This window comes from Stegodyphus dumicola, chromosome 7, assembly GCF_044657685.1.
Source record: "Stegodyphus dumicola isolate Sdum_Otavi_A_Nest chromosome 7, ASM4465768v1".
In the NCBI taxonomy this organism is placed as follows: Eukaryota; Metazoa; Arthropoda; class Arachnida; order Araneae; family Eresidae; genus Stegodyphus; species Stegodyphus dumicola.
Genome location: NC_140774.1, coordinates 201344937 through 201370197, shown reverse-complemented (window position 1 = coordinate 201370197; position 25261 = coordinate 201344937). Strand labels below are relative to the sequence as shown.

General features: G+C 33.1%; 1 protein-coding gene across 3 annotated transcripts in view; it reads right to left on the bottom strand.

Moving 5' to 3' along the window:
- LOC118191893 (short-chain dehydrogenase/reductase family 16C member 6-like) overlaps nucleotides 1-20511 on the bottom strand; it is a 125804-nt gene extending 105293 nt beyond the window's left edge. For 2 of the 3 annotated variants that reach the window (XM_035362747.2, XM_085821228.1), the window contains exon 1: nucleotides 19949-20511. In XM_035362747.2, the coding sequence (XP_035218638.1) occupies nucleotides 19949-20407 (459 nt within the window). In that variant the 5' untranslated portion in view covers nucleotides 20408-20511. The remainder of the gene's footprint in view (nucleotides 1-19948) is intronic. The other variant, XM_035362746.2, reaches the window with a different exon arrangement.
- Nucleotides 20512-25261: the final 4750 nt, after the last annotated feature.

Below are 25261 nucleotides of genomic sequence, written 5' to 3'. Positions count from 1 at the left end.
GGATAGCATTTATACGTAACATATTTAAATAAACCTGAATGTGATGAAGGATATAGTTTTTATTGTTCTCAACCTACTTAAATTTTGTTGTAAAAATTTACAAATGTTTAATAAATAGTTTTACAATTCGTTTAATAATAAATTTGTAAATTTATTGCACAAAATTATTAAACAAAAATTTATTAAACAAAAATTTTATAACCAAATAAATTTACAAATTTATTAATATTTGTTTAATAAATTTGTAAATTTATTACACCAAATTATTAAACAAAAATTTTACAACCAAATAAATTTACAAATTTATTAAACAAATATTTTTGTCCAACAATATTTTAAATAACATCTAAAGGTTTTTAGCATTACACAAGGTTTACAAAATAAAACTTGCACACATTTTTTAACTCATCGCTTATTTAAAGAGAGAGTTCAATACCAGAGGTTCTCAAGACCCCCTGGGAGTCGATGAAATTTTGAAGGGGGTAAATGATCATAAAGGGATCGAATAAGAACGGTTTAGAGCTGAATGTGTACCGGCATAATCAAAACCGCATTTAATACAGAATGGTATTTTAATAAAACTAATAATTAATTATTTATTGATATAAAGCTCTATCATACCGCCCAACCGGTATAGTGGTGTTGCTGACTGCCGTTTCGAAGAGCCCGGGTTCGAATCCCGGAGAAGGCATGGATGTTTGCAAATGTAGAGTGTCGGTGCGGCATGGCGGCACATTAAATATGCGGCGAGCCGAAAGTCCTCTCGTGTGGTTTGTTGGAAGGGGTGGGAGACCCTCGGACCTGTTCCACCCCCCTCGGGTGCTCTCTATCAAAATTGGGGGCGGAACTGAGCTAAATCGCGCTGTCACCTGACCTTGCCACTAATCTAACGAGGAATTCCGTAGGCTTGGTCTGACTACGTCAGACAAGTCAGCATGAAACAAGAATAACAACAAGCTCTATCAAAGAGTAAGGAAGAAATCATAAAAAGCAGATACAAGAAAAATATTACACTAATAATTAAATAACACACTAAAAGATTTTAATGCTTGTTTCCAAGACATTGAAAATTTGAATGTGTTAGTGTGGCTCGAAGAACCGTAGAACATCTGGTCTCGATATTATGAAGCGAGAAGAGTTGATTGAACTGAAAGATGTTCATATATGTTCAAGTAACATTGAAAACATTTAGACAAGCTAAGTTTTTGGAATTTAAAACTCATTCGAGAGAAAAATTCCGAAATAAACATGTAACAGAACCGGCATTATTGACTTCTCTCTTTTCTTATCTAGTACAATACGCTATAGAGTATCATATATTAATAAATTTGTTCTTATGATTTCAGTCTTTACTGTAACTTCTCCGTTTTTGAATTTAAAAGCGACAGTGTTTCACGCATTTGCGCGTTACGTGGTTAGTTTTTGCCAGCTGTAATCATTCAACTTGGTGGTGTCTTGCCGCCGATCCTCTAAATCTGACGCTGGGAAATTATTGAACCAGTTTTCTAACTTAGTATTTAAATGTGTGTTCTTTGACTGCTGTTCAACGTTTAATTTAAATTGACAGTTCTGTTTATTTGCATCGTTCCGAGTTGTGATTATTGTAGCACAAGAGCGTTGTTCTAAGTTCTATTGAAACAAAAAGGTTGTTTATAACCTTATTAAGATTTTATCGTTTATTATTTAAATGTGAGTTCCTTGACTACTGTTCAACGTTTAATTGAAATTAACAATTATGTTTATTTGCATCGTTCCGAGTTGTGATTATGGTAGCACAAGAGCGTTGTTCTATTGAAACAAAATGGTTGTTTATAACCTTATTAAGATTTTATCGTTTATTATTTAAATGTGAGTTCTTTGACTACTGTTCAACATTTAATTTAAAGTGACAGTTCTGTTTGTTTCCATCGTTCCGAGTTGTGATTATTGTAGCACAAGAGCGTTGTTCTAAGTTCTATTGAAACAAGAAGGTTGTTTATAACCTTATTAAGATTTTATCGTTTATTATTTAAATACGTGTTCTTTGACTACTGTTCAACTTTTAATTTAAATTGACAGTTCTGTTTATTTGCATCGTTCCGAGTTGTGGTTATTGTATTCATAAGAGCGTTGTTCTATTGAAACAAAATGGTTGTTTATAACCTTATTAAGATTTTATCGTTTATTATTTAAATGTGTGTTCTTTGACTACTGTTCAACGTTTAATTTAAATTGACAGTTCTGTTTATTTGCATCGTTCCGAGTTGTGATTATTGTAGCACAAGAGCGTTGTTCTAAGTTCTATTGAAACAAGAAGGTTGTTTATAACCTTATTAAGATTTTATCGTTTATTATTTAAATGTGTGTTCTTTGACTACTGTTCAACGTTTAATTTAAATTGACAGTTCTGTTTATTTGCATCGTTCCGAGTTGTGATTATGGTAGCACAAGAGCGTTGTTCTATTGAAACAAAATGGTTGTTTATAACCTTATTAAGATTTTATCGTTTATTATTTAAATGTGTGTTCTTTGACTACTGTTCAACGTTTAATTTAAATTGACAGTTCTGTTTATTTGCATCGTTCCGAGTTGTGATTATTGTATTCATAAGAGCGTTGTTCTATTGAAACAAAATGGTTGTTTATAACCTTATTAAGATTTTATCGTTTATTATTTAAATGTGAGTTCTTTGACTACTCAACGTTTAACTGAAATTAACAATTCTGTTTATTAGCATCGTTCCGAGTTGTGATTATGGTAGCACAAGAGCGTTGTTCTATTGACACAAAATGGTTGTTTATAACCTTATTAAGATTTTATCGTTTATTATTTAAATGTGTGTTCTTTGACTACTGTTCAACTTTTAATTTAAATTGACAGTTCTGTTTATTTGCATCGTTCCGAGTTGTGATTATTGTATTCATAAGAGCGTTGTTCTATTGAAACAAAATGGTTGTTTATAACCTTATTAAGATTTTATCGTTTATTATTTAAATGTGTGTTCTTTGACTACTGTTCAACGTTTAATTTAAATTGACAGTTCTGTTTATTTGCATCGTTCCGAGTTGTGATTATTGTAGCACAAGAGCGTTGTTCTAAGTTCTATTGAAACAAAAAGGTTGTTTATAACCTTATTAAGATTTTATCGTTTATTATTTAAATGTGTGTTCTTTGACTACTGTTCAACGTTTAATTTAAATTGACAGTTCTGTTTATTTGCATCGTTCCGAGTTGTGATTATTGTAGCGTTTTATTGAAACAAAAAGGTTGTTTATTACCTTATTAAGATTTTCTCGTGTATCTCAGACATACCGATAACTCACTGCACGTCTGTTAGGGTTACGTAGGACTAAAGAAACATTAACCAATCAAGTACAACAATGCGCGTAAGTCAATAATTTACTACGGAAATCGAGAAAGAGGTTGGATTTTTTTAAACGACGCGACTTAAGAATTACGTTCAATTTACGCCAAATATAAAAAATTTCCATCAGTACTTCACCCGCAGATATCACATTAATTAAAATCGTATTTTGTTTAATTAGAAATGGCGATTTTGCTTTTGTATTTTTTTTTTTTTTTTTTGAAGTTTTCAAATTAAAAAATAATAATACCGCGAAACATAATACAAGATAAATCTAAGAGACTATTTTTTTCAAAGCTTTTATTCATGTTCTTAATCTCATTGTTATCTTTAAGCTACCGTACACCTACTTGTATTATGATTATGTTGTGTGCTCTGTATTAAAAAGAAAAATGTAAGCGTGTTCAATGAAGAAAATTATTCTTTTAAAAGGGGTTGATGTAAGAAAAAAATCTGTGTATATCACATGACTTCCTTGTACGGAATATTAAATTATACGCATTTTTTCTTGCATTTCATTTAAGCTTATAGGACTGAAATAAATCTACTTCGTCGATAGCGCATAAACCACAATAGAAAAAAATGCACTCTTTAAAATTCACTATATTTGTTTACTATAGCGACACTCTGGCGCTAGGTTCACTTAACCCTTTCAAGCAGGCTACCTTTTAAAGTCGGAGTTTTGATTTAAAAAAAAAAGGTAGGCAGTCTAATTAAGGCCTAGAGGAGTACACAAGTAAAATTTTGTGAAGATAGCACTTATCGTTTATTTTTGTGGGTGTGCCCTACACTGATTGAATAGAGCTTCGAAAGGAGTGCTGAAACGAGCATTGTTGTCAATGAACTGTCCGATGAGATGCGGAGAAACAAAGAATACAGACTCTCAGTTGTCCTAGATGATCGGTGAGCCCGGTCTGGGCACGCCTAGGGTTCGCCGTTTGATTTTAGGCAAGATTTCACGGTAAAAATTTAAAGCTAATACAGAATAAGGAGATTAGCATACAGCCAAATAAATAACACAGAAATTTCTTTTCAAACAATGCCTTTTATACGCTAAAAAAATCTGGAAGATTTCTTTGAAAAATGAGGGTCTTAAAAAACTAAACATGGCTAAAATATATGGACTGTTTTGTGTTGAGCTGCCATCTACTACAAATAAAGAAGGTTCAGAGTAACCTATAAATCCTTTTTTCATTCCATGTTTCTGTGCGTATAGAAGGAAATTTTTAGGTGTGTCCATCCAGACCGGACACACTGTGCCGCAAAGGGTTAAATCAAAGACGGCACTTGATGACTGTTTAGATCATTCATCCTCAACCTTCTTCGCCCCACACGCCATTTTTACCATCGATAGAGCATCATCCCCCCTCCTTATCGAAACTCATAAAATATCTATACATTTATTTAGATTTAAATTATTTTCCACGTCTTTTTTATAAATTAACACCAAAAGATCTAGAAAATGTTACTAAATGCCAAATCTTGAATAAAAGTTATATTTTCTCCCTCGTTCCAGCATGCCTTCGTGGTGTAACAGTTAGCACACGCGGCGCGTATTCGACAGGTCTAGGTTCGAGTCCCGGTGAGGGCATTGCACATTTTTCACATCTTCTGCTTCAAAATAACCTGATGTCTATACAAAGTAGTTGTTTATCTTCCTAAACTAAAACTAAATACTTGACAGATAAATAATAGACTTACTGCACTCCGTCTGAAACTAGGAAATTTTCATCGGGAGTGAGGGTTACTCCCTCCTGGTCGAGACCCCCCCCCCCGATTTGGACATTATTCAGATGACAAATGGTACCTACATTGACAACAGCAACTAATTTTTAGCATCGTCAGATTGTATTGTTCTTAGCAGTATTATATTGCTTGGATCTGAACCCTGAAAGATGATTCCACATTCATAAGATCTGACTTCCGTACACTGTCTAACGTTATTTTGTTAAGAGAAACCATATTCGTGACAAATTAATGAAAATACGCATTAACTTGTAGAGTCATTAGGTTAATTGGAAGCAGAAAACATGAACAATATGCAATCGCCTTCGCCGGGAATCGAACCACGGACCTCTGGAATACCGGCTCAGCGTGCTACCGTTACACCACGAAGGCACGCTAGGGAGGTGGGAGAAATACCTTATAAACTTTGCTAAAAAATTTAAAAAAAAAAAAAAAACTCAACAAAAAAAAAAAAAAGTGTGAAGCCGTTACACATTTCGTCACCTGGTTCGAACCACGGATCTCCTAATTACCATCTGCATGTGCTAACTACATAATCCAGAAAACGACGAATTGCCATCCACCATATATTAGCTCCGGGATCATCAAGGATTTTGGAGCGTGAAAATAAACCCTGTTCTCGCCGGGATTCGAACCTCGGATCTTCCATCTGCTAGCTGAACGAGCTAGCTTACATTATGATAGTACGCGTGAGTAGAATGTAATAATTTCTTACAAAGATTTATGTGCTTCTACTACTGTCCACCGCTAATTGCGGGGTTTACGTTGACGCAAAATTATCAGACCATGAACTAAAGAACCAACAACATCACCGGTGCCCACCAGCGGCCGAGCGGTAAAGTCGCTCAACACTGGTAGTTCGGTCCGAGGTTCGAATCCCGCGAACGGGGTGTCTGCATGGGTGTTTTCGTGGTTTTCCCCATGTGTACCGTGTATACGAGCCAGTTTCCCTTAGAAAGTCCTCCACGAAGGCATCCCTCTCCTTAGGCAGATAGCCCTAGTGTGCTTTGCCATAATTAAATACACCACACCACACCATCAACAACATCACCACCTGCGGTTGCGATTCGATTGCCTTTACCTCACACTAGCGTTTAGCAGAAAGCTAACCACACTACAGATTCAAACCGGACAATAGCGATGGACGGTTTCAGGTTATTAGACAGTCGTAAACCGCATATCCGGTATAGCGGTTAGCGCGCCGACTGCCCTGCCGAAGGGCCCGAGTTCGGATCCATGAAAAGGCAAGGATGTTTGTAAATGTAAAGTGTCCATGCGGCATGGGGGCACTCTAAATATGCGTCGAGCCGAATGTCCTGTCGAGAGGTCGATGGTAGGGGAAGAGAGGTGGAAGACCCGTCCTCCCCCGAGGTGCTCTCCATCAAAATTGGAGGCGGAATTGAGCTAAACCGCACTGTCACCTGTAAGGTGCTCAAAGCTGTTGATATAAATTGATAGTTTGCGCCGTTACGTGGCACTCCGAACACCTTGTCTCTGTTGATATCCTGTAACTTAGTTTGATGGAAGAACGAAGGTGTTAAGCCTAATAACGATGAAGGTGTGTGTCTAATAATTATGCTTGTAAAAATTGTATTATATTGTAAATAAAACGTGTGTGTATTAATAACGGAATATAATATTATGTATTAATTCTATAGTGTATTATTAATATATTAATTACTGTGTATTATTAATATTGTATTAATTGTGTATTATTAATATTGTGTGTATTAATAACGGATGTAACGGTATGATCACTTCCCTCTGTAACTAATGCTCTCTGATAGTAACTGGAATTAGTTACTACAGCTGTTGCCGACGACAAGTGTAAACTTGCGCTCAATTTCGAGGGTTTGGGCGGACTATAGGTCAGGCAAGTCAGCATTAGCAACGACAACAAGAGAGTGGCAAGATTAAAAAATCAACCAATCCGTCTCTTTAAGCATCATTCAAACTTAACCCGTTTTACGTTGTGGTGAAAGTAAACGAAGAAAATAGGAACAACACAGAAGATATAACATAAAAAAAAAGTTACCCGAATAAACCTTTAAAATGCATTTGTAAATTTGCGGTATGATTTCGGTACGGGAACACTTGAAATTTGTTGAAACAAAGGTTCTCTCGAAACGTTTGTAAGGTATTTTCGCCCTCCTTTTTGTGCGGTAAAGTCGCCGAACACTGGTAGTTCGATCCCAGGTTCGAATCCCGCGAACGGGCTGGCTGCATGGGGTTTTCGTGTTTTTCCCCATGTGTAACGTGTATACGAGCCAGTTTCCCTTAGAAAGTGCTCCACGAAGGCATCCCTCCCCTTAGGCAGATAGCTCTCGAGGCTTTGCCGTAATTAAATAACTTAACCTAACCTAACCCTCCTTTTTGTATGCCTTCGTGATGTAACGGTAGCACACTCGGCGCGTATTCGAGAGATCCAGGTTCGAGTCCATTGCTCATTTTTCATGTCTCTTGCTTCAAAATAATCTAATGACTCGTAAAGTGGCGCCCGAACTAAAAAAGGTGGTGGATGATGATTTTTCATCACCAGGGTTTAGCGATTGGGTCCTCTAATCCAAGTCGTCCTTTAAAAATTTTCTCCCTCCTTTCTGCATGCCTTCGTGGCGTAACGGTAGCACACTTGGCGTGAATTCGAGAGCTCCAGGTTCGAGTCCCGGCCAGGGCACAGCTCATTTTTCACGTCTGCTGCTGCAAAATAACCTAATGACTCTACATGTTGTAAGAGAAAACGATTTTTGAATTTCGTTATCTGTGAAGAGTTTTTGTTTAAAACAAGGCAGCGGTTGGGCGAAATCGTTCTTTACTGCAACTATCTTACTATTTTTGCCAGCGCAGTCGCGTTTGTATCCTTCCGACGACGATTTTCCAGTGGTTATACGCTTATATAGCCACGCATAGAAACAAAAATCCAATTTTAATAAAGAATCTCTCATTTTACAAGACCCTATAATAATTAGGAGAGAAACCGCTGCCGATGAAATCACTCCAATCTTTGAACCAAGAAATGTTCCAGAACAAGCACCGCTTAAATATCAAATAAATATATTTTGCTACCATATTATTGCATCTTCAAAGAACGAACAATCAATCACCCTTCAAACTACTAAATGTGAATGGGAAACACGTGATTTGGATGCTTTCCCCAAATAGGGAAACCGAGAAACGTTTTCTCTATTTGGGGAAAGCAATAGGGAAGGAAAAACGTATCTCGGTTTCCCTATTTGGGGAAAGCATCCAAATCACGTGTTTAAGCAACATCAATGAAATCTCTATACTGTATTATCTAAACAGCTTCGGTGAGCACAACAAAAGACTTGAAAACATGACTATAAATTATTTTCGCAGTGTCCCTTTGTCTGTTATCTTAAACGAGGCAACAAAAACAACCATCCTAAATTTGTATTTGTAACACCGGGGTGTTTTTGCTTCATATATTGGCTCTTACTCCAAATTTATCTTTATTTTTACAACTCCGTTTCATCAAATAACGTCAATCCATTTTTTAAATCAAAAGTAATCTTTATCTCGTTTTTAGCAAATGTAAACAACTCTTTAGAACAATATCATTAGTAATCTTTTGTTGCCATTCCAAGAACAACAAAAATTGAATAATCTTTTTGTTGCCATTCTGAAAACAACAAAAAACAAATAAAACGATATTAATCAGTATTTAAAGTTTCTGTATAAGTTCAAGCCACAACACATATACATTAACTAATGCACATTCTTTCCCGCTTTGCCTAAAGCATAGACGTCTTTTTTTTTTTTTTTTTTTTTTTTTTTCCGATATCTTTCGCAGGAATGGGAAAACAACTGATAAACTTTCAGTGCAAAGTTCTAATAATCTAAAATTCTAACCTTCGAACTCACATACCTACTCTGAGTAATAACTTCCATCCAGAGATACATAATTATCGACTTAGATATTTGAATATTCAAGGAAAAAAAAAAAAAGTTCACTCAAATTACATATAAATGTACACTGCGGAAAAAAAAAAAAAAAAAAAAAAAAAACTAAAGGTTTCAGATTTTAAATTACGTCCAAAGGGGCGTTTTTTTAACATTTTGTCTCTTACCTTTATTTATTAAACATCACGTTCTTCGCACTTAAACCATAAAATTCAGTTCAAGGGCAATATCGCAAAATAGTTGTAAATTGAGCCTCCCTAATGCGTCCCTTAATCCCCAGTCGCGTTTTAAAAGGGGGAGTATATAAGGTATTTTCTCCCTCCTTCCGGCATTCCCTTAATTTACATGTTGTGGGTGTCTTGGATATCCAATCTCCCCTTTTTTTCCCTAATGGCGGGCGTTTGCCTTTGCCGTCATTGCCTACTCCTAAGGCCACATATGGCGGTCTATTTATTATGGAGGCCCTTTTTAGGGCCTCCATAATAGGTGGACCACCTTCACAAGGGATAGATAATTTACATCCATGCCTTCTATGAGATTCGATCCCGGGACCTGGATATCCAATCCTTGAGATAGAAAAAGTTTCCTTTTTCTAAGATGTCCTCCTTTTTCTAAGATAGAAAAGTTTCCTTTTTCATAAGGCTAGGGATGTTCATTCGAAGCAGACAAACACACAAGACAAAACAGACTTGTCCATAATTAGATTTTAGAACATCCAGCTTCATCTGCAGTGAATATTATCAAAATACACGTCTTGTTTCATTCTAAATCTGCATCAAGGGTGAAACTCTGAACTGGAAGCAAATAAATAATGAGAATACATAATTTTGCGTTAGGTCATTCATTGTTCAGAAATGGAGACAGGCCCTGTGAAACAAAGCTTTATGAATTACACGACATATACGCCTCACTTGAAACAAAAGCTCAAAAGCATAAGAAATAATTGCAAAAAAAAAAAAAATAAGCTCTACAAAAATAAATAAATAAACATCGACGAGAGAAAGAAAAAGAATTATCTGGCACAACCCCAAAAAGAAAGAATTTTTCCATTTGCTTATCAATAAATAAATAAATAAATAAATAAATAAAACGGGGGTGTAGAATTTGAGAATTATTAGTGTTCTCTTTCTGTCAAAAATAAGTTATTCAAGGTCCGAAAGTTTGACAGGTTTAAGAAGTTTCCGATTTCTGAATGCAAATGCTAAAACATATAAAGCTTTACATCTCAGGTAGTGCCATATATATTACATCACAGAATATTTCACCACATTCACTTTCGTATTATTACAGGAAATAAATAACATCTACGGAATTTGAGTCGTGAAATAGAAGAAATTACAAACCGCCCAACCGGTATATTGGTTAGCGACAATGATTGCTGTGCCGAAGGGTCCCGGTTCAAATCCCGGAGAAGGCAAGAATGTTTGTACATGTATAGTATTCGTGCAGCATGGGGGCACTCTAAATATGCGGCGAGCCGAAAGTCCTCTCGAGAGGTTGTTGGTAGGGGAAGGATAGTGGGAGATCCTCAGACTCGTCCTCCAGGGGTGCTCTCCATCAAAATGGGGGGGTTGAGCTACATCGCACTGTCACCTGTAAGTGCTCATCCTTGTGCACCATGCACCACATTTTAAATCCTTGTGCACAAGACTTACAGAGGTAAGTAAAAAAAAAAAAAAAAACGTAAAATAAATCTGCAAGCATTATTTGTAGAATTATCAACAATTTAAAAGCTGTTTAAGTGCGGTTAAGCCTAATTTTTAAATAACATGGCGGACATGGTTGTTTACATTTGAAACAACACAATAGTAGATTTGTTAACACAATAGTAGATTTGTTGCCAATCTAGATAACAAAGATAACGCCTTCATTTATTATTGCGAATTAAATCATGCTTAATCCTTTCTGGAATTTTTTAGAGGAAATAAGTATTTAAGATTTACTTTGTAATTTTTAATGTAGATATTTTGAGTTTTTATGTATTTTTGCCTTGTCGCGAAGTGAGCACTGAATTAATTGAATGAGAAATACTCAATCGTCGAATCGTTGTGAAAAACTGTTTCTTTTGTGTTTTGTTCGCTTAATTTCTTTTATACATTGTTCTAGATTTATTATAGTATTTGAATAGAACATGTGGCAACGATTTGATAATTCTTCAAATGATATAAATTTTGTGCAATCTGAGTTATAATATGAACGAAATATAACGATGTTAAGTGAACCTAGTGCCAGAGTGTCGCTATGGTAAACAAATATAGTGAATTTTAAAGTGAGTGCATTTATTCTACTGTGGTTTATGCGCTATCGACGAAGTAGATTTCATTCAATGCAATAAGTTTAAATGAAATGCAAGAAGAAATGCGTATAATTTAATATTCCATACAAGGAAGTCATGTGGTGTACACATCAGATTTTTTTAATTACTGAATAAGAGTATTTCTATTCGGACTGAGCAAAACTATAGCCTTCGATCCATTATTTTTCAGCGACATTTTAAAGAAAAGAATAGTTTTAATGCTGCAGACGGTAAGTAAACCGTATACTAATTTGATGTCAGTCACGTTTATATTTTCAAACTGATATTTAAATTCGTGGAGAAAATCAAAAGCATTACAAAAATACGTAAACCTATTTGCATATTTTAATAAGCCAAAACAAACGATTATTTAACATTAAAAAACAAATCGCACTTGAATAAAAATAGAGATAGTTAGTTAATGGCATTAGAAAGCAAAATTTCCAAATATTTCCTGAAAATTTTAAAACCCACAGTTAATGCATTAAATAGAATAAAAGCAATGATTTATTTGCAAAAATGATAAATCCTCTCAACTCTCCTCAACATTTTATCACGCGGGTATTTCCCTCGTTACTATTGTTTTGAAGCACAAAGCACCAAAGGCCAGGAGGAAACGTCCTTTACGTGCTCGGAAAAAACTTAGATAAAAGAAAGATTATCTCTCTAATCAAAGCACAATAACATTTGTCCGCATACAAAAGTAACATTTATCCGTTAAAATGTCAGCTTCATTTGAATGGCACAAAATTTTTGATTATAGAATTCTGAATTCAAATTATCTATCTGTACGTGTATGGACTATCTATAGATACGTGTGTGGAATACATGTATAGCTAGCTCAGTTCAAAAAGTTCGCAGGAAATCCATATCATGTGCTTGAAGTTTGCAGTAATGAATATGGTTATTGATGACTATCAAAGCTCATGGGAAGACTGGTGTAACACCTGGTTACTTGGGTCAGAGATTCTACCCCTAATCGAACAGAATAAGACTTTCCTAATGTATGTTTCCTAGTGTTAAAATAACCAATTTCAATTTTGAATACAGCAATAAAAATATTTTAAATTAAATTAATGCAAAATTAACGAAAAGCTCTTAATTGATGCTGTTTATTTATGAACTAGCAGTTACGCTGCCAGCCTTCGTCAGGCTTTTAAATGTACCGTAAAAATGCCTGAAGGGAACACCAAACGCTAAATTTAAAAATTGCGCAGAATTTTACTCTTCGGAAAACTTCCGGAAAAAAAAAAACACGAATTTTTTTAAAAATATATTACATATAAAAAAATTAACCAACTTTCCGTTGAATAAAAAAAATCATGCAAAACTTTTCAATATCTTACAAACAGTGAAATAAGCAAAAATTAACATGAAAGAAACTCAAAAAACCAAAAAATCCGTGCAGAATTTTACTCTGCAGAACAACTTTATAAAAAAAATCAATAAAAATATATTATATATATATATATATATATATATATAATATATTTTTATTATATAATATATATATATATATAAATGACAATAAAATATGCCAATCTCTTAAAAACAGTGACATAAGAAATACGATGAAAAATTGTTGCCAAACCCACATTTCTAAAAGAATGAAACTATTCAAAATGATGCGATTTCATCAAAAATCTATCAACAATAATAAGAAAGGAAAATTGTTGCCAAAATCACGTTTTTAAAGATTTGAGATGTAAGAAGTGTACTCGGAAGCTTCATTTAAAGACTTTTTTTAAAATACAAACTTTATCATTTTTCCAAAATACTTTTTGTAAAAGCAGTCGCAAGGATGAAAGTTTAACGTGTCCAAGAATTAAAGAAAAATAAACTGTACATTTTTAAAAATAAACTTTTTTAGAAAAAATCCCGTTGAAAAGGTGTTTAAGCTCCCTTTGTTAAATAAATTCGTATTGAATCGATTTATTGAAACACGAAATTCATTTTAAGTTCGTAAAATAGCTAAGTGCCTACGTTTCATGACGACGTGAAAATGGTGCAGAGTAAAATCTCGCTTTCTTATAGCCCATTATGTCTCAAAATGACACGATTTCGTCACAAAACATAAAACAAAAAAAATTCGAATTTCGAAAAAATCGGTTCGAGGTGCACTGGCTCTTGTCTAGATGCACCTTTGTACTAAATTTCGTAGCCGTGGGTCTATTAGCTTACGCGCAAGCGCGAACGAAAAACACACACACACAGCCTCTTTCTTTTATTATATGTAGAGATGTTAGTGTACTTTGTATAGAAGATATATATGAACAAACATTACTCAGGACAGCGGAGTTCGCGATGTAGTATAAACAGCGTTTAAGCATCTTGCCAACAATCGAATGATGCGGCATTTGGAGTAAATCATTTCAGACAGAAAGCTGTTCTAATTAAGCTTAAGTTTCGTTAATTAAAAATAGATCCATGTCATGGCGCAATTTCTTTATGCCAAATCTCTCACTGTTTAGTTCTCCCAAACAGTTCAGGCTCATCGAACGAATGCGCGAATTTTCAGGAATGTTAGATTCGGTGAAGCGCATGTATTTCGATGGATTTTTAAGATAATTAAGAAATAATCTTCTTAGCCCAAGGGGCGTTTGCCCAGAAAGGTTTCGTTTTGGTATTTTGCGCTGAAAACTTTTCAAGGCTGAATCGCTTTTTAAACTGTCGCCGCCAAATATTACACTCCTGTATTATATTTAAAGAAATGAAATAATGAAGATTCTGCATAAATATATGTATGTTTCTTGCATTGTGATAAAACAACGGTACCTAGATCCATCCATTTTCGAATAATGTACGTTTCCACACGAATATGGGCATTTGTTTTATTATCTATTTCATATTTTGTAAAACTTTAACGAATTTTTGATTAAGAAACTCAACGACTTTTTGCGGTATTGCTCTTGAACTGAATTCTATGGTTAATAAATAAAGGTAACCCACAAAACGTTGAAATGCAAAATCTAAAAAGTTTTTTCTTTTTTTTTTACACTTCAAATAGCGAGCAATGGCAACACTCTACGGAAAAAAAAATTAAACAAAAAAAAAAATATGTCTAGCGCATGAGACTGTATATCGGAAATTCTAACGATACAGTCATTTAAAAATTATTTTGCGATACTACTGTTGGATTGAATTTTATGCTTTAAGTACGAAGAACATATTTAAAAAAAAATATAGGTAACGCAGTAAATGTTAAAAAAACGCCCCTTTGGGCGTAATTTAAAATCTGAAACCTTTCAGGTTTTAGTCCAAAGGGGCAATTTGCCCTGAGGACTATTAATTTCGTTTTGGCATTTTGCGTTGAAAACTTAAAAAGACTGTATCACTTTTCAAATCGCTGCCACTACATATGATCGCCGCCCTTTATTACATTTATAGAATTTAAATAATGAAGAATGTGCATGAATGTATGCATGTTTCTCGCATTGGGATAAAACAACGGTAACTAGAGCCATCAAAATTCGAATAACGGGGGGGGGGGAAATTAACTCCAGCGCGTGAGACTGCGTATCGGACAAATTTTTTATTAAAAAACTAAATGATTTTAACGCGAGCAATGGCAACACTGGACGTGGAGGGGAGAAAACATTTTTATCTCCAGAGCGCGAGACTGTATCGGAAATTCTAAAGATATGCTCATTTTAAAATTATTTTAAGTTATGTATAATATTTAATTATATAATATTATTGTTTAAGTGCGAGGAACATCATATTTAATAAATAAAGGTAACACAGAAAATGTTTAAAAAAAACCCTCCAATTTGAACGTAATTTAAAATCTGAAACCTTTCACTTTTTTTTTTTTAATTTTTAATTTTTTTAACGTTTTAATTATATAATTAAAGGGGGGCTTTTTCTCTCTGAGAAACTATTGCTTTAATTTTGCGATTTTGCGTCGGACCGCTCTGAATATCCGTTTCACTTTTCAAATTGTTGACACCAAATATTATTGTCCTCTATTTTATTTGAAGAAATTAAATAATGAAGAATATGCTCGTATATTTCTCGCATTGTGGTAAACAACGGTGCCTACAGCCATCCAATTTTGAATAGCATAATCCTCTACCGAATATAGACATCCAGGAGCCCTGATCTGGTATTTGGAATTTGGTTTCATTATCTATTTTATATTTTGTCAGACATTAAGGGGGCTCATACACCTTAAACCTCTCATGATCTTCGAATATGTGACTGTTGCAAGAATTGGGATATTTTATTTATTTTAAAAGCAATTACTTCCTAACTTTTACAGCTGAATACATAATATAGCTGCTTTGGAAACTAGTAACCAGAAAGTTTGTGTTGCCACAAATATGTTTGTAATTTAATCCTCTTTGTGACAAAATATTTCGCCATGTTTCCACCTTGGTACATACTTGAAATTTGATGGAATTCTTTACATGGGCACTATTTTCTAACTGAACCAAAAATCTGATAAATATTTTAATATTAAAAATTTTATGGAAGAAAACATTAAAAAATTTTTTAATAAAATACATTTTATAAACTCAACTCCAAATAAAATAAAAATTTAACATGAAATTTTTAGAATTTTAGATTCACAATCGTTTCCAAATGTTACAAAAGCTATATATTAAATATGGAATTAAATTATGCAACAGGATATTTTAAACTGTCCGCGCAAGGTGGAAATATGACGAAAAATGCTGTCACAAAGCGGATTAAATTATAAAAATATTTGTGGCAACACAAACTTTCCGATGACTATTTCGGAAAGCAGCCATATTGTGTAGTCAACTGTAAAATGTTGGAAGTAATTGCTTTTAAAATACATAAGTTATCCCAATTCTTGCAACAGTCACCTTTTCGAAGATCTTATGGGTTTTAAGGTGTATGAGTCCCCTTAAAGAATTTTTGATTAATAAACTCTAAGATTTCAAAGCGATCAATGGCAACACTGTACGGAAAAATAAAAAAAAAATAAAAATATCTCCAGCGCGCGAGACTGTGTATCGGTAATTCTAAAGATATGCTCATTTAAAAATGATTTTGCGATATTGCTGTTGAACTGAATTTTACGGTTTAAGTGCGAAGAACATGATATTTAATAAATAAAGGTAACACACAAAATGTTAAAAATGTTTGGACGTAATTTAAAATCTGAAACTTTCCGAATTTTTATTTTTAATTTTATTTTATGAGTGAAAAGTTTATACAAATATAAGAACTTGGGGGATTGTGTACATGGTCGAATATCTTAATTCGCCCAAAATGGCCTTTTTCTAAATTTAGAAATGCCAAATTTTAATATTTGCCGCATTTATAGCATTTTTGTCATGGGAAGTACGTGTCTACGACAAACGGTTACCAAAATAATGGCTGCATACAGATTTTTGCTGACAGGGTACAACTGAGTAATAAATCGCCATTATTATCACATTACAAATAGGAAAGCCGAGCCCTTCTACCCTTTTCCGCCACACCGTCTAATATACTCCTTTGTCTCTGAGTAAGTTTCATTAGCAAAAATAGTGATTTTTAATTTCTCGCCTCATCCTTCGCTCAAAAACGTCCTTGTTTGAGATAACTAATAACTTTCACTTAAACCATAAATTTCACTAGAGTTTCGTAAAGCTTTAATTATTTTTTTACTAAAAAATATAATAAAGGATGAAACGAAGGCCTTAATTTTGTTTAAAGCGCAATTAAAGGATTTTGCCCAATTTTTAAACGCAACTCTAATGATACCTAAAAACAAAACTTTGCCATTCTTAAGGATACTGCCATACCACGTGATTTATGACAGATTTACGGAGATTAATTACTCAAAGGCAGAAATCTCTACATTTTTACTTCCTTGTACGAAGTAAAAAGGAAGTATTGTAATCGCGAAAAGTTTCAGGCAGCATATTTCAACGAAAATATCCATTTTGACCGCTATCGAATGCAATTTAACGATGTTTTTGCGTGATATCTGTACGTAAGGACAGAATAAAAGACTCTTTTCCTCCAAAAAAATTATAAAACTGCTTTAAAATGAATTCTGAAGAGAATTTTTCGTGGCGTCTGTACGAACGTATGTACGTACGTGCCTCGCATAAATCAAAAACGAGTAGTAGCCTCAGAACGTTGAAATTTTGTATATAGGACTGCTATAACATGTAGATGTGCACCTCGTATTTTGGTTGCAATCAGCCGCACCAAACGTATATAAATATATTTATCTATATATCCACACTGTTACCCGGCTCCGTAATCTCAGTTTCTTTACTCTTATATGTTTGTAAATTGTACATTTTTTGCTTTAAAAATGATTGAATTACATTGTTTTTATCTTCCGGTTAAGGATTTTATGACTTTGGTAAATCTGTGTGCAATACTTTTAGAATTATTAGCAATTTTAAAGTTGTTTAATTGTCGCTAAGCCTGTTTTTAATGGCGGCCATTGATGTTTACATTTGAAACAGGAGACTAGTGGATTTGTTGTCAATCTAGAGAAACTTAGTTTCGCGACAACAAAGATAACGCATTCATTTATTATTGCCAATTAAATCATGCTTAATTCTTTCTGGAAATTTTTCGAGGAAATAAGCGTTTGAAATTTACTTCGTAATTTTTAATATAGATATTTTGAGCTTTTATGTATTTTTGCCTTCTCGCGAAGTGAGAACTGAATTAATTAAATGAGAAATACTCAATCGTCTGTGAAAAACTGTTGCTTTTTTGTTTTGTTTGCTTAATTTCTTTTATGGATAGTTTTAGCTTTATTATAGTATTTGAATAGAACATGTGGCAATGATTAGATAGTTCTTTAAATGCTATACATTTTGTGCATTCTGAGTTATAATATGAACGAAATATAATACTGTTAAGTAAACCTAGCGCCAGAGTGTCGCTACGGTAAGTGAATTTTAGAGAATGCATTCTATTGTGGTTTATGCGCTGTCGGCGAAGTAGATTTAATTCAATCTAATAAGTTTAAATAAAATGCAAGAAAAAATGCGTATAATTTAATATTCAATACAAGGAAGGTCATGTGGTGTACACATCAGATTTTTTTAAAATTATATTGTATTTATTTTTTATCCCAAAGGTCGTTAGCTCAAACGGGATATTAATTTCGTTTTGGCATTTTGCGTTGATTCACCATCAACGGCAAAATTGTTGCCATCAAATATTCGAGCTTTGTATTATATTTAAAGAAATTAAATCATGAAGAATCTGCGTTAATGTATGTATGTTCCTCGCGTTATGATAAAACGACAGTACCTAAACCCATAAGATGTTTATCCTCCACCCAACCATATGCACCCCGAACTCTGAATTTTGAATTTGTTTTATTATGTATTTAATATTTTGTAAAACCAATTTCATATCTTCTCATACATTAAAGAATTTTTTATTAACAAACTCAAGGATTTCAAAGCGAGCAATGGCAACGTTGTACAAAACGAAAAAAAATTATCTCCTAAAAAATATCCTAAAAAATTAATAATATATCCTAAAAAAAATTATCTTTTTATTTAGAAATTTAACTTTTAAAAAAATTATTATTTATTTTTAAAAAAATTAACGCCGGAGATTGTGTATCGGAAATGTATGGCCTTTTTAAGTATTTTGTGCTATTGCTATTGAATTTAATTTTATGGTTTAAGTGAGAAGAATTTGATATTTAATAAATAAAGGTAACACACAAAACGTTAAAAAAAAAAGCCCATTTTGGGCGTAATATAAAATCTGAAAGCTTTTAGATTTTTATCTCTTTTTTTTTTTTTTTTTAGTCCAGAACGGCTATTAATTTCGTTTTGGAATTTTGCGTCGATTCACTTTTGGAATTGTTGCCACCAACTATTGCAGTGTATTATAGTTAAAGAATCTAAATAACGAAGAATTTTCATTAATGTATGTTTGTTTCTCGCACTGTGATAAAACGACGGTACGTAGAGCCACCCAATTTTGAATAACGTACGTCTCCACCCGAATATGGACATCTGAAACCGGAATTTGGAAATTGTTTTATTATCTATTTCATATTTTCTAAAGCATATGTCAGTTTTTGATTAAGAAACTCAACGATTTCAAAGCGAGCAATGGCAACAGTGGGAAAGAAAAGGGCGATGGGGAAAGGGGGAAAAACATTTTTATCTCCAACGCGCGAGACTGTGCATTGGAAATTCTATAGATATGCTCATTTTAAAATTATTTTGCGATATTTCTGTTGAATTGAATTTTATGGTTTAAGCGCGAAAACATACTATTTAATAAATAAATGTGATACTCAAAACGTTAGTAAAACGACCCCTTTGGGCATAATATAAAACCTAAAAGCTTGCAGAAACATTAGGTGATTTCGAAGCAGCAGAGATGAAAAAAGGCAATGCCTTCGCCGGGACTCGAACCGCGGACCTCTGAAATATGCACCGAGCGTGCTGACCACTACACCACAAAGGCACACTTTATAAGCTTTCATTCTTTTTTTTTTTTTTTTTAGGATTAATTTATGTACGAATAAAAATACAGAAAATGCTATAATTATATTTTTAGAGCACGCTGTTCCATTCTCTTAGCTTTTTATATCAGTTTAGGATTTTAAATCAGTTATTATGAAATTTGGCTAGCATGTATAAAGCATATTTATACAATACAATAAATAAATAAAATAAAAACTAACTTACCCAAAAGTGCGAAATGGCATTAACCTCAAACGTCTTTTGGATCATATGATCGGGGCAGTCCAACAATCGTTTGCCAGTGACAATACCAGCATTATTGACGAGGATATTTACTCTTCCAACTTCTCTTTTTACTTTTGCAGCTGCATCGTACACCAGCTGGGGCTTAGACACATCACACTGATATGCGTATGCCTCTCCGCCATTTTCTTTAATAATTTTTACAGTTTCTTCGGCAGCATCTAAATTCAGATCCCAAACCACGATTTTCGCACCATGGGATGCGAATCGCGTAGCCAGCAGACGGCCGATTCCACTTCCGCCGCCGGTAATCAAAACTACTTCACCGGTGATGTCTTTGTACCGCAGTCGTTTCGGAATAAAAGCCAGAACAATCGATTCTAGCCAGTAATAAAGCAGTAAACCAAGATTCGATACGATTCTAGTAAATGACGATGCCATGTTGGAGTAGCAATGAAGTACAGTTATTCCATGAAAATTAAAGAGCTCAGATACAACCCTTCGACCTCACTTCACGCCGACGACCGTAGGAATGACGACTCCATTCTCTACAGCTGTACATTCATTTCGCGACAACTGAAGGTCATCACAGTCCCGTTCGGTCGCCAAATATGCCAAAATAGTCGCCAATGTTTACAGTTTTGGCGTTAACGGATGAGGGTTTTTTTCCCTGTATTTACTAAATTCTTACGCGGGTTATTTCAAAGAATTACTGAATTTTATTTTCAGTAATTCGGTTGGAATAATTAATAATACATCCCGACAGGAATTCTACCAATTCTAGAAATAATTAATAATAATTCCTTTAAATTCCACGAATTATTGAATTTTATTTCCAGGAATTCAATTTTTTCTTTCCCTTTCTTGTTACTTTTATTTTTAATTTAGCAGAATATAATCAATTCTGAAGAAAGAGCATAAAATGTAGATTTGCAGTTTACAGGCCAAATTTGCAAAAGTATATATATATATTATTAATTAATATTTCTGTTGATTATCACACAACTTGTAACTTGTAAATTTTTAAATCATAAATTAAGAAGGTAAAAATTTTCATAAAGATCTGCAATCTGAAAACTTGAGATTATAGTCTAATGTTTCACAGAAGAGTTTACATTTAAACATAAATAAAAAATTTTTTAATGAAAAAAAAAAAAAAAAAAAAAAAGATAAATAAAAATCCGAAAACTTTTTCATTTTATATTACGCTCAAAGGAGCGCCTTTTAACGTTTTGTGTGTTACATTTACTTATTGGTCTTGAAACGGCATTTTGCATCGAAACACTATAAACGGTTAAATCACTTCTCACGTTCTTGCCCCCAGTATTATATTTAATCGCTATATCGCTGTGTATTATATTTAAAGAAATTAAATAATGAACAATCTGCATGAATATATGTATGTATGTATGTTTCTCGCATTGTGAAAAAACAAAGATACCTAGAGGCACCAAGTTTTGAATAACGTTGTCCTCCACCCGAATATGAGCACTTGGAAGCCTGAATTTCGAATTTTTTTATTATCTATTTTATACTTTTTTAACTTTAACGAATTTTTGATAAGGAAACTCAACGATTCAAAGCGAGTAGTGGCAACACTCTGTAAGAAAAAAAAAATATTTTTATCTCCAGCACGCGAGATTTTCTATTGGAAAATAAAGATAGGCTGTTTTTAAATATTTTCAGCCTAAATGCTCTCGAAACGTACGAGTAAACGAAAATATCTGATGTGGCCACCACATGAATTCCTTGTACTCCTATTAAATTATGCACATTTTTTGCTGCATTTCACTTGAACTTATTTCCTCAAATTTCATTATAAATTAATTTTTCATTGAATTAATTCAATTCTCACTTTACGGCATGTCAAAAATACAAAAACTCCAAACATCTTCTTTAAAAATTGAGAAATGTAGAAAAACATAAAACACCAAATACAATTAAAACACTTGAAAGAATTTTTTTTTACAGTAAAAATTACAGTAAAATTTCTGCGCAAAAGCAAGCTATTCGGCCAGTTGGCAAGAAGACAGAGTTTTCGGTGGACAAAACTGAAAATTTACTTTTGGTCCCATTCGGCAAAAAGACACGAAAGGTGCAGAAACTGAATTCACTATTCTGCTAAGTTTCAAATGTAAAGAAATATGGCTGCTATGGTAAAAAAAAATCAGCTTTAGCCGCGCTTAAACAACTTTTAAATTATTGATAAATCTACAACTATTGCATGCGGATTAACTTTAAGCATAAAAACATTAACTGGAACATAAGAACAACATAATTCAATCGCTTTTAAAGCCAAAATACACAATTTACCAACATATAAGAATGAAAAGGAAACTGCGGTCACTGAGCCGAGTAACAAAGTGGGTTTATATATATATTTATATACTTTTGGTGAGGCCGATTGCAACCGAAATGGGAGGTGCACAACTACATATAGTAGTTCTACATACAAAAATTCTACATACATTTCAACACTCTGGGGCTACTCGTTTTTGAGTTATGGGAGATAGGTACGTACCGTATGTACGTATGTACGGACGTTACAAAAAAAGTTGTTCTGAATCCGTTTTAAATCCATTTCATCATCCGTTTAGGGCTTTCCTTTATTTTGACCTTACGAAGAGAGGTCACGGGGAAAACTTCTTTAAATTGCTATCAATGACGGTCAAAATGGATTTTTTTGTGATTGCAATACTTCTTACTTCGTGCAAGGAAGTAAAAAGGGCACCTTTGGGCGTAATGTAAAATCTGAAAGTTTTAAGATTTAAACAAATATTCTTGCAAATGGAAGCGAAGCAGTTATGTTACATATATGCTAATATGTATATAGATTTATCCTGTCATCTTTTAAATAAATAAATAAATAGCTACAAACTCTATATACTACGTTAAAAATTCGACTTTGAATTATTACCCTGCACGATTTCGGTACATGGAACATCTTGACAGGAGAAATGAAACAGTTTTTGCAAGAGTTTCTATAACATGTATTTTATTTAAAAATACAGATATAATTGAGATTTTTTAGAGTAAATATACATATCTCAGCTTATATGTAAATAAAAAGAATTTAATTAGCTGCATAAATTAGTTTGCAAGACCTAATTAACTTTGTATATATCTACATGAAATTTCTTGAACAATATGTCTGTTAGGTACACATTTCTAAAAACCCTATTGAGTTTATCACTTTTGTAGGTTTAATTTGGTAAGGTATTTGAAAATTTGGTAAGGTAACAGAAAATATACTTTTTGAGAATAATAAAAAGCAAATTTCATTTTGGTTTAAAAAAAAAAAAAAAAAAAAAAAAAAAAATTATTTTGGTAAAAAGAACATGGAAAATTTCAAAACTTTTTTTCATTATTTTCAAAACTTTCCAATTCAGACCTATAACGTCCTATACATTTTTACTTCCTTATACGAAGTAAAAAGGAAGTATTGTAATCGCGAAAAGCTTCAGGCAGCATATTTCAACGAAAATATCCACTTTGACCGCTTTCGAATGCAATTTAACGATGTTTTTGCGTGATATCTATACGTAAGGACAGAATAAAATAATCTTTTCCTCCAAAATAACTAAAAACCTGCTTTAAAATGAATCCTGAAGAGAATTTTTCGTGGCGTCTGTACGAACGTATGTAAGTACGTGCGTGCATACTTACGTATCTCGCATAACTGAAAAACGAGTAGCCTCAGAACATTAAAATTTTGTATATAAGACTACTATAACGTGTAGATGTGCACCTCGTATTTTGGTTTCAATCGGCCGCGCAAAACGTATATAAATATATTTATAAATATATCCACTCTGTTACCCGGCTCAGTGATCTCAGTTTCTTTACTCTTATATGTTTGTAAATTGTACATTTTTTGCTTTAAAAATGATTGAATTATGTTGTTTTTATCTTCCGGTTAAAGTTTTTATGCCTTTCGTAATTCTCGAAGCAATATTTGTACATTTATCAACAATTTAAAAGCTGTTTAAGTGCGGTTAAGTTTTAAATAACATGGCGGACATATTTGTTTACATTTGAAACAGCAGAATTGTAGATTTGTTGCCAATCTAGAGGGACTAAGCTTCGCAAAAAAAAAAAAAAAATAACGCCTTCATTTATTATTGCAAATTAAATAATGCTTAATCCTTTCTGGAATTTTTTAGAGGAAATAAGTATTTAAGATTTACTTCGTAATTTTTAATACAGATATTTTGAGTTTTTATGTATTTTTACCTTGTCGCGAAGTGAAAACTGAATTAATTGAATGAGAAATACTCAATCGTCTGTGAAAAACTGTTTCTTTTTCGTTTTCTTTGCTTAATTTCTTTTATACATCGTTCTAGCTTTGTTATAGTATTTGAATAGTACATGTGGCAACGATTAGATAATTCTTTAAATGATATAAATTTTGTGCATTCTGAGTTATAATATGAACGAAATATAATACTGTTAAGTGAACGTAGCGCCAGAGTGTCGCTGTGGTAAACAAAGTGAATTTTAAAGAATGCATTTATTCTATTGTGGTTTATGCGCTGTCGGCGAAGTAGGTTTAATTCAATATAATAAGTTAAGTGAAATGCAAGAGAAAATGCGTATAATTTAATATTCCGTACAAGGAGGTTATGTGGTGTACACATCAGATTTTTTTTAAAGGAAAAAGTTAGTTGTACAACTTGGGAATGTTTAAGTACTCTACCATGAATATATTTTAAGAAAAATGTTCGGTAGCATTAAAGAAACACATTTTGATAAACATTCAGAAAAAGTATGCTACCCACAATGCTAAAAATGTACTATTTTACAACCTTCCAGTGCCATAATCATTTTGTTTTAGAATTTCTACATCAAATGTTCTCTTTTCTATCATTTTAATTTTCGCTTTGGCTGATTTAGAGAGATTTTAGAAACTTAAGGATGCCTCTTAACCTCGAGCCTCATCAATTTTTTTTCAATGAATAATATATTATATGGATAATATTTATTAGAATTTTGGAACAAATGTGCTGTTGTAAGCCTCATTGCTAAAACAAATTACAGCATCTAAAAATATTAGCTATCCTAATATCTATCTGCCTATTATCAGAGTAGTTATTGAGACAAAAACTGTTTTAGGTAAGCGTTCCCATAAACTAGGGGTCTTCAATCCGTGGGCCGCTGCTGAAGGCCTTTTAGTGGCCTCACATTTAAGTATGAGAAAACAATGAAGAATTTTAAGAAATTTTGATTTCAAAACAATTGCCTTGTCAGCTTTTTGTTGCCAAAAAAAATTATCTTATTCTTGATAATTAAAGCATT